The sequence below is a fragment of the Leptonychotes weddellii genome, chromosome 3, assembly GCF_054177405.1.
Source record: "Leptonychotes weddellii isolate Sample4059 chromosome 3, ASM5417740v2, whole genome shotgun sequence".
Classification (NCBI taxonomy): Eukaryota; Metazoa; Chordata; class Mammalia; order Carnivora; family Phocidae; genus Leptonychotes; species Leptonychotes weddellii.
In genome coordinates, this window is record NC_138371.1 from 30,803,478 (window position 1) to 30,813,159 (window position 9,682).

Sequence of the window (9,682 nt, forward strand, 5' to 3'; positions counted from 1 at the left end):
GGGCCGCCGGCGGTTGCGCTGAGGGAGCGCGGTGGGGAGAGCGCCATGAGAGCGGAGTCGGGGCTTCGGCTGGAGGCCCTGCCGGTGAGCGGTGAGGGGCGCTTTCCGCCACGCGAAGTGGCGGAAGCGGAGGGTGCTGCCCTAACGCCTCAGCAGCCCCTGGGGCGGGGCCGATGCCCAGGGCTGGGGGTCGCAGAGGGACAGCCCTGCTCCTGGTGTCTGCTCGTCCGCCCCTTTGATGCTCACAGGCTTGGACCGGAGCGGGCGATGGAAGTTCGTCCCGAGGCCGGGACCCGAACTCCTGGAGCCAGGCGAGGACCCGGGCGTCAAGTTTCCGGGGGCTTGAGTGTCCGTGTTGCTATGACGACGCCTCTCTACGTTGCCTTCCCAGCCCCTGGGTGTTCCGGGACAGCCAGCTAGGTCTTTCTTGCGGACTCCTCCTGGAAGGCGTTTAGTCACCCAGGAAAGAGATCGGAGTTTCCGAGTGGCGACTTTTAATCATGGTCTTTTCCCACCTCCCTCGAACAAATCACTGTAACCACTTAGAAAACCATGGGTAGAACCGTGATTGCTGCCCCACGCCCGCTGGAGACTCTCTTCCCAGGCATGTCAGCCCCTACTCCGACGTCCCCTTTTCCACAAGGCTAGACCGCAAAGGCCCGACCAGCTCCCTGCGCTGGCCCTCGCCCACCTCTTGCAGAGCAGTGGCTGAGTGCCACCGCGGCCAGTGCCGCGCAGTCCGATGACGCACGGCGCCTGCGCGCGGCCGGCCGGGGCAGGAGGCCGAAGGGGGCGGGCTGTGAGCTCTGGGCGCCTGGCGGCCGGCGGGTGGCTGCCGGGAAGGCCGGCTTTAGACGCAATGGGAAAGAAGCAGGTGGTAAGCGAGCCTTAGTTACGTTTGAGTTATTAGGCTTTTGTGTTCAGTTGAGCCGTCCGACTTTTGAGGGGCTCAGAGGTTGGCCTTGTGGATGGGTGACACGTCATTTTTGCGGGACTTTTGAAATGTGGAAGTGTCTTGTGAACTGAATCCTTGGACAGAACGCGATCCGTAGCATCTTTGCGATAGCTCTTTCTTATGACTGTTGTTCTTCTCCAGTTGTAATTTTAATGACCGGATAGTGTTAAGACAGCCTGCTTTGTCCTAATCTCGTAGCATTCGTATTAATACACCGAACGAATGGATTGCTAAGTGGGACTGTAATGTAACCCTTTTGAGTCAATGTCCTTTGCAAGCCGCATGAGACACTTGGAACATTAAACAGATTTCGAGGCATTTCTGTTAGTATTTTATTTTGAAAGATTCCAGAATGCTTCCCAACTGTAATCTCTCTGAACTGCAAACACAACTTTTCTTTTCATGTATAGTATCATTTATAAGGTGTGTGTTTCTTTTTTAATTCTCTCTACCCTGAAACGCGTTCCTCATGCTGTATGCACAGGGATTTTTTTAAAAAGTATGTTACTGTGTGGTTTAAAACCTCCATTGGCTTCTCATTGAATTAAAACGAACTCTGGACATTTTCCTTCTGTCTGCAAGAGCCTAATTAATCTGACCCCTGCCTACCCTTGGCATCTTGCCTACTATAACTGTGCTACAGCCTTACTGGCCTTTTATCTGAAACCTTTTATCTCTCCTAAAAGGCTTTGTATTTACTCCCCTTTGTCTCCTTTCTTATTCAGGTCTCAGCTCAAATATCTCTGAGAGACTTTGCTTAACTAAAGAACACTCCACAGCCTCCCTCATTTGTGTGTGTTTGTGTGTGTGTGTTCATAATCTTCTAATACTTAACCAGTACAATGGAAGTACCAAAAGCGGGGATTTCTCTGTTTTGTTCATTAATGTATTTGTAGTCCTTAGAACAGAGCCTGGTCTCTGGATAGAAAGGAGTGTAGGAAGGAAGGAATTTTATATGAAATTTAGAAATGGTAGAACAAATTTAGAATTGCCCATCTGATTCTCATTAGTACTTCCTAGGTTTCATTGGATGTACAGGGTTATCAAAAGATTCGAAGTACTTGAAGTAAAGATGTTCTGAGACTTTTACTTACAAGCAATTTTCTTTTCCCCATAGCGTCCTCCACGAGCCCTTCCACCTGTGCCAAGGTAAAAATAAGTTACAGTAATTTTATCATTGAGTTTTAAAAATGCAAAATGAATCAAGTGAAAAAATTGACTAGTACCATTGCAAAATTATAATAATTCAGAGAAGACTTCTTGAAAATTTTAGGATAAGGCTTCCTAAAAGCTTAAAGGTAAAAAAAACTTGAATCATTAGGAAAGCAGTTGTAATTAAATGTTCTGTTTCAAAGCCTGAATGTCAACATGCTTAAGATAATGGATCCATTCTGAATGTTTTAATGTCTTGTTTATCAGACTTTTGATCCTCTTTTGTTTGCTAGAATAGTTTCCTCAGAGTTTAAGCTGATTTTAATCAGTGACAAAATAAGAATTCTTAATCTGCTTAATCCACTTTATTAATAGACAGTAGGAAATATGTATATGTAAGTTCAGAAAATATTGGGGTTATTTTGTTAGCGGTTTTATTCGCTTTTTACTTACGAAGAATAAGCTAGCTTATAAACTAGCTGACTGTGTGAAAGCTTACTTTATTTTAAATTTATAATGACCTAAGTCAGTTTTCAGTCTGACAATATAATAGATTTCTAATTAATAGTTTCTTTTTTTTTGTCTTTGTCCAATTAAATTTGGTCGGTGTCATGTAAAGTGCTAATCAAGGTGAGTTAGTTCACTCTTTTTTTTTTTTTTTTTTGAGTTAGTTCACTCTTAATGTAAAACTTTTAAAATTGGGAGTTCAGAAGTTAATTTGATTCCTTAATGTTTTTCTTAAAGTTGAATCTGAATGGTATAATTTATAATATTGCAATATCCTTTTATCAAAATAATCTTATGACTCCTATTTTTTAAATGAGGTTTGATATATAACAGTAGTTGTATGATTGATATTTGATTCATTCCTGAATGGAGTCACCCAGAATATAACCATTGGCTAGTTTATAGTTCTGTAATAGGGACTACATTTTCTTTTGTCTCATTTAATCAGGATAGACTGGGTTATGCTATACTAACCTCAAGATCTCTGACTTAATATCATACAGGGTTATTTCTGGTTAATGCAGAGTGCACTGTGACAGCAATCCAAGGCAATTGTCTTTCACCATTCTTCACTAATGATGTAGTGATTCAGGCTACTTCCATTCTGTGCTTCTGCCATCTTAACATGCTTCAGCAAAGGAAGAGAAAGCTGGAGGGTTACTCACGGGCTCTTTCAGTGTTTTGGCAGATCGGTTCTGCTCACAGTGTATGGCCCAAACCAGTCACAGGCCACATCTTAGTGCAAGGGGGCTGGGAAATGTAGGGGATCAGATGAAGATTTTGTGAGCCCACTTTTCTGATATTAGAAATGTTACAGTTTCCAATATTACTGATCGACAGTGAGCTACTGGCACCACATTATAGGCTTTCTTTGACTTTGTCAATTTCTTCCTTTTTTTTTTTTTGAGTAGCCTCACGCCCAACATGGGGCTTGAACTCTGGATCCTGAGATCAAGAGTTGCATGCTCTACTGACTAAGCCAGCCAGGCACCCCCAAACTTGTCATTTTTCTTGTCTTCTTCCCCTAATGTGTAGAAGTTGGCTGGACCTAGGGAAGAGAGGGAAAAGTCTTCCCTACTAAAAGTTCCTTTTGACTGTTCTCTGCATTGAATTTTAGGCAGCCTTTTCTGTCGTTTTTTCTGTTTTATAGGTGATATTCCACTTAGTCGTCCTAAGAGAAAGAAGCCCAAAACAAAAAACACACCAGGTAAGAAGTTGTTCTTTTTTGTGTGGGATCACAAGTCTTTCCAGGACCTCAGGAATGACAAACATCACAGATCAGGGAGAGGCAAGGCCCCAGCAGTCCCAAGTCACTGCTGTGTTGAGGATAGAATCAAGGTCAGTTTAAAGTAATAGGATTCCTGGTGGTAGTGAAGAATAAGGCAGTGGTCAGCCTGAAGGGTGTCTAGAAGCATCCATGGAATAAAGGATTGTGTCACTTAAACTCTTACTTCCACAACATTCATGGACTCTTTGAGGTCTTTTATACCTAGAAAGCATAAATTGTCTTAAGCTATGATTGGTTCCAGACCTTTGAATGGGATACTGGACACAAGGTCCTTGGATCCCTCATTTCAGTCAGAGGATCTCTTTGTTAGAGCAAGAGTCTGAAGGCAGGGCCATAGCATCCATGTACTGGAGGTTCTGTAATGAGCAGGTTCTTTGAACTTCTTTTTGTCTTCGTTATCCACTAATAATCCTGGATGTTCTGTCAGTAACTTAAACTCAGCATGTTCAGAATTCATCATTACCTTCAACAAGAAATCAATTTTTACCTCTCACAGATTTCTGTTCATGGAATTCTCCACTCTCCTGCTCACTCAGGCTTGAAACCTCAGTCTTTTTTTTTTTTTCCTTGAGGATCCCTTTCTTTTAATTTTTTTTCTATTCTTTTTTTATTATTATTATGTTATGTTAATCACCATACATTACATCATTAGTTTTTCACGTAGTGTTCCATGATTCATTGTTTGCTCCATGCAGAACGTGCCCTCTTTAATACCCAGTGCTCCATGCGGAATGTGCCCTCTTTAATACCCATCACCAGGCCTTAACTGGTCCTTTCACTCTATTTGCTGCCTCTTACAAGTCTTAAGATGTGAAAATATCTGGATCTGTATGTAGTGATATAGTAAAAAGAAACTTTGAGTATTGATTTGATATACCAAGTACTGAATTTATTATAATTTATAATTTGATATAAGTGTGGGTTAAGAGCAATTCTTATAGTTATAGGTAAAAAGGTAACAAAGGACAGTTAATCATCCTTTAGGAACCATTCTGGTTCCCTTTTTTTTCATCTTTTTAAGACTGAGTGTGATCTCTGCTCAAATTGTCCCATTTTCCCACTCGCTTTTCTGTAGGTAGTGCTTCTTTGGAAGGCCTTGTTCAGGCTTCTGTTCGCAGGCCATCTGAGGGCAGTGAGCCACCAACTAAAGAATCCACAGAACATCCAGAAGAAGCTCCTGTTCAAAGGAGACAGAAGAAGACGAGGCTACCTCTTGGTATGTGAAGAAACCAAGGTTAGGTTGTGATAGTAGCTGTGATTTTGGGGGTATGATTACAAACTTCTCTGTTCCCATTTTTTCCCACCCACATCCCTTTGGTTTTTTTTTCTTTATTGAAATTTTTACCATTAGAGTAACTCCAATAGTTTAAGTCAAGAACACTGGAGAAGGTCTCTTTTGGTCATATGTCCGTATATTATGAGGGAAGGGATACAAATTCAGGATTAAAACAGAGAGTTCAGATCTTGGTGTGTGTAAGAATTTAATATATGATAAAATGGACATTTCAGGTCAGTGTGGTAAGGATAGATTCAGTATTAACAATAATACAATGAAAGAAGAGTCATCATTTATTGAGTCTTACATTGTCCCAGGTACTATTCACAAGGTAAACAAAATAGTAATTGACAATCTTTTTTCAGCATATAAAATTCAAAAGTGTTAGATAAAAAAGTGTTGATGAGAAAGGAGTACATTCATATCCTGCTGATAGGAGCATAAATTGGTATAGCCTGTCTGAACTTTTAGGAATAGAAGTAACTATAGTGGCTACCACAATTAAAGGATGTTAACTGTGCCATTATTTATAAGGGTACAAACTGGAAATAACCAATAGCTAACAAAGTGGTACTGGCTAAATAAATCATGTTTTATTTATTTAATGTGCTTCTGTGTCCATATCTTGCTCTTTTTTTTTTTTTCAAAGATTTATTTATTTGAGAGAGAGAGTACATGTGCACATGCAGGGGGAGGGGCAGAGGGAGAAGGAGAGAGAGTCTTAAGCTGACTTCGTGCTGAGCGTGGAGTCTGATGTGGGGCTCGATCTTGTTACTCTGAGATCATGACCTGAGCTGAAACCAAGTCAGGTGCTTAACCAACTGTGCCACCCAGGTGCCCCCATATTTTGCTCTTCTTATAAGGATACGAGTTATTGGATTTCAGGTCCATCCTAATCCAGCATGATCTCACCCTAAACTGATTAGACCTGCAAAGACCCTATTTCCAAATGAAGTCTCATTCACAGGGACTAGGGTTAGGACTTGAACATATCTTTCAGGGGGGACACAGTTCTACCCAGAACACAGGTATATGCATGTGTATATATAGTAAAAACAATGGAAGGATATAGCAAAGTGTTGACAATGTTAGATTTTTTGGAAGGAAGAATTAGGGATGATTTTTTTTTTTTTAAGATTTATTTATTTATTTGACAGAGAGAGCACAAGCAGGGAGAGCGGCAGAGGGAGAAGGAGAAGCAGGCTCCCCGCTGAGCAGGGATCCCAATTCGGGGCTCTATCCCAGGACCCTGGGATCATGACGTGAGCTGAAGGCAGGCATTTAACCGACTGAGCCACCCAGGCATCCCTAGGGATGATTTTTATTATCTTCCTTTCTTCATTTATATTTTATTAATTTTTCACAATAATATCGAGCATTATGACTTTTATAGTAATTAGAAGAAAGACGGTTTCATTAGAAGGGAAGGAATAAAGATTGGGAGATTAGCTCTTTCCTACTAACATCGGCCCCTGATGAATAATTTGTTACAAAATAATTTCCCTGACCAATTACTTACTCTCTTAGAAAATAGTCCTGATTGGATGAAAGAATTATAGGAGGAGAGGGCAGAAACTGGAAAGTCCATAGAATGGAGCACAATTTTTAGAGGCAAGTTGAAGTGGGATACTGTAGTGCCTGGGCAGAAGAGAGGAAAAAGAGAGAAATGATGCTCAGATAGTTTTATGATTTATTTCTATGATTTATTTCATTACTGGCAGTAAAAATAGTTGAATTAAAGCTACCATCTTAGTTAATTCAGTTAGGGTACAAATGTGAAAATCAAGATGGATACCAGTACCTAGTTTTACAATTTATGAAAAATGTATTTACAGAAATGAGTTGACCATTTTTAGAAAACTCAGTACCCAACTAAGTTGTGGGCCAAAGAGCACCTGTCACTGTCATTCCAGAATGCACCACCAGGTATAGCTTTATAGATTTCTGGGTTTATATTTTTGTTTTATTTATTTATTTATTTTTTTTAAGATTTTATTTATTTATTTGAGACAGAGAGAATGAGAGAGACAGAGAGCACATGAGAGGGGGGAGGGTCAGAGGGAGAAGCAGACTCCCTACCGAGCAGGGAGCCTGATGGGGGACTCGATCCAGGGACTCCAGGATCATGACCTGAGCCGAAGGCAGTCGCTTAACCAACTGAGCCACCCAGGCGCCCCTATTTTTGTTTTATTTTTGTTTTGTTCTGGATGACTGTGGTAGGCTCTACTTATGTTGTATTTTCAGTTTGAGCTGTAAGTATTTTATTAAAACAGAATTCTGGGGGCTTTGAGGACCTTCCAGGAAGCCATTGCCAGTATTTTCAGATTGGAGGAAGTAGCTAGCAGATGAGAAGACTCCACTGACTTACTTAAACTTAATACCCTGTGCTCAAGAAGGAGTTAACGTAGCAGGCCTGAAACTGCTTTCATTAGAAAGGCCTGTTTGCAAGGTTGCCTCTTCACTGGCCTGTGGAACTTGGCTGGTAAATAGTTCCTACATTGATGTAAAACTATCCCTAAATTATAAGGGTGGTTTACTGTGCATTTGTGTACACAATATGATTTATGCTGACCACCTGCTTTGCTTCTGGGATTCTGGAATTTTGGTATGTGCTAGGCAGGGGGTGCCTTTGTGATCAGGTGCCAATAAAAGCCTTGGGTGCCGAGTCTGTAATGAGCTTCCCTGGTAGAGAAAGTGTCACACATGTCAACTTGTTGCTGGAGGAAATTAGCACATCCTGTGTGACTCCATTGATAGAGGACTCTTGGAAGCTTATACCTGGTTTCCTCTGGACTTTGCTCCATGTGCTTTTTCCTTTTGCTGATTTCGCCTTATGTCATGTCCCTCTAATAAACTGTAACTGAATGTGAGGACTGTGAGTGTAATGACTTCTGAGTTCCATGAGTCCTTTGGGTGAATCACTGAACTGTGAGTAATCTGGGGGCTCTCCCAACATTCTGGGTGTTGGATTAGTTAACTTTTTCCATATTTTTTGGCATTGCAATTTCAAAATTTTTGGTGTTTAGAGCTATAAAGTTACAAAAATTAGTAAAATGGCGAAAAAATTTTGGCCTAATTAAAATTTTTAAAGTTATCTTTTCTTGTAAGTTTTATATACTTTTCTTCTTACATGATAGTAATTTGAAAATTTAATCTACTTTATTTTCAGAATTGGAGACTTCCTTAACCCAAAAGAAGACGTCTAGTTCATCTTTATTACGAAATGAAAATGGTATTGATGTGGAACCAGCTGAGGAGGCAGTTATTCAAAAACCTCGAAGGAAGACAAAGTAAGAATTCATTTGTCCTAAATATTCTCCAGGGATACTGTGCTACTTAATTCAGAGCTCTCAAAGGTACCTTTTGATAAATTTGAAAAGAGTAAACAACCGAAGAAGTAAAATACTTAAATTATAGATCCTAGGAGCTATCTCTAAAAAAGAGGAACATCAATAGAAAATATTATATACGTAGCAAAAATTAAATATGAAAGATACTGAAATTTGAAGATAATATTAATAAAGTAGGCTATTGTGATATATTTTCTCATGTTAATAGAATTCAGATTATGATTATTTCAGCAATAAATAAAAATGTATATTTTAGTATAGGAAATTAAGTGTTGGATAAAACAGAATGGCATACTTTAAAGAAGTACACTGGAAGTTATATAACACTATTGTTTGTATTTAGAAATCACCCTACAAATTGTGATCAATATTTATGTAGAATCCTATCATTTTAAGTTTGGAAAGAACCTTATAAATGTAGTTCAGTCACTTCATTTTCCAGATGAGAAAACTGAGGCCCACAGAAATGTATGTGACTTGCTGCACATAACAGTTAAGAACAGATCCATTTGTGTTATACACAAACAATGAATCGTGTTACACTACGTCAAAAACTAATGACGTAGGGGTGGAGCAAGATGGCGGAGGAGTAGGAGACCTGGATTTCACTGGTCTCAGGAATTTAGCTGGATAGGGATCAAACCATTCTGAACACCTACAAACTCAACAGGAGATCGAAGAAAAGAATAGCAACAACTCTCTGAACAGAAAAGCAACCACTTTCTGGAAGAGTCATATTCTATCCCTTCATAGTAGTTACCCTTATTTTTGGCATATATATATAAGTTCTCTCTTTAAAATTTTGAGATACAGTTTCTAACAGATCAAAATATACCCTAAATCTCTAGTGTATGGCTTTGATCTAGTCTCCTGCCTGATCACATTCTCTCCCCCACTTTTTTTTTTTTTTTTTAAATCCTCTTCTTTCTTTTTTCAAACAACTTCTTATCTTATCAATTCCTTTTATAAAATTTTTTATAATTTTCATCTTTACAGTCATATTCCATCCCTTCATTGTATCAACCCTTATTTTTGTACATATATAAGTTTTTCTTTCTTTAAAATTTTGGGAGGCACTTTCTTCTAACAGACCAAAATTCACCCAAAATCTAGTGTGTGGCACTGATCTATGCACCAGCCTGATCATATTTGAT

At 39.7% G+C, this 9,682-nt stretch overlaps 1 protein-coding gene across 1 annotated transcript in view; it reads left to right on the top strand.

The window, feature by feature from the left end:
- Positions 1-136: 136 nt before the first annotated feature.
- Positions 137-9,682, top strand: part of TMEM237 (transmembrane protein 237) — a 14,792-nt gene continuing 5,246 nt past the window's right edge. Inside the window, exons 1-7 of the mRNA XM_081815315.1 lie at positions 137-877; positions 2,073-2,104; positions 2,727-2,737; positions 3,765-3,821; positions 4,978-5,118; positions 8,348-8,468; positions 8,737-8,773. Coding sequence (XP_081671441.1) covers positions 743-877; positions 2,073-2,104; positions 2,727-2,737; positions 3,765-3,821; positions 4,978-5,118; positions 8,348-8,468; positions 8,737-8,773 — 534 coding nt within the window. The 5' untranslated portion in view covers positions 137-742. The remainder of the gene's footprint in view (positions 878-2,072; positions 2,105-2,726; positions 2,738-3,764; positions 3,822-4,977; positions 5,119-8,347; positions 8,469-8,736; positions 8,774-9,682) is intronic.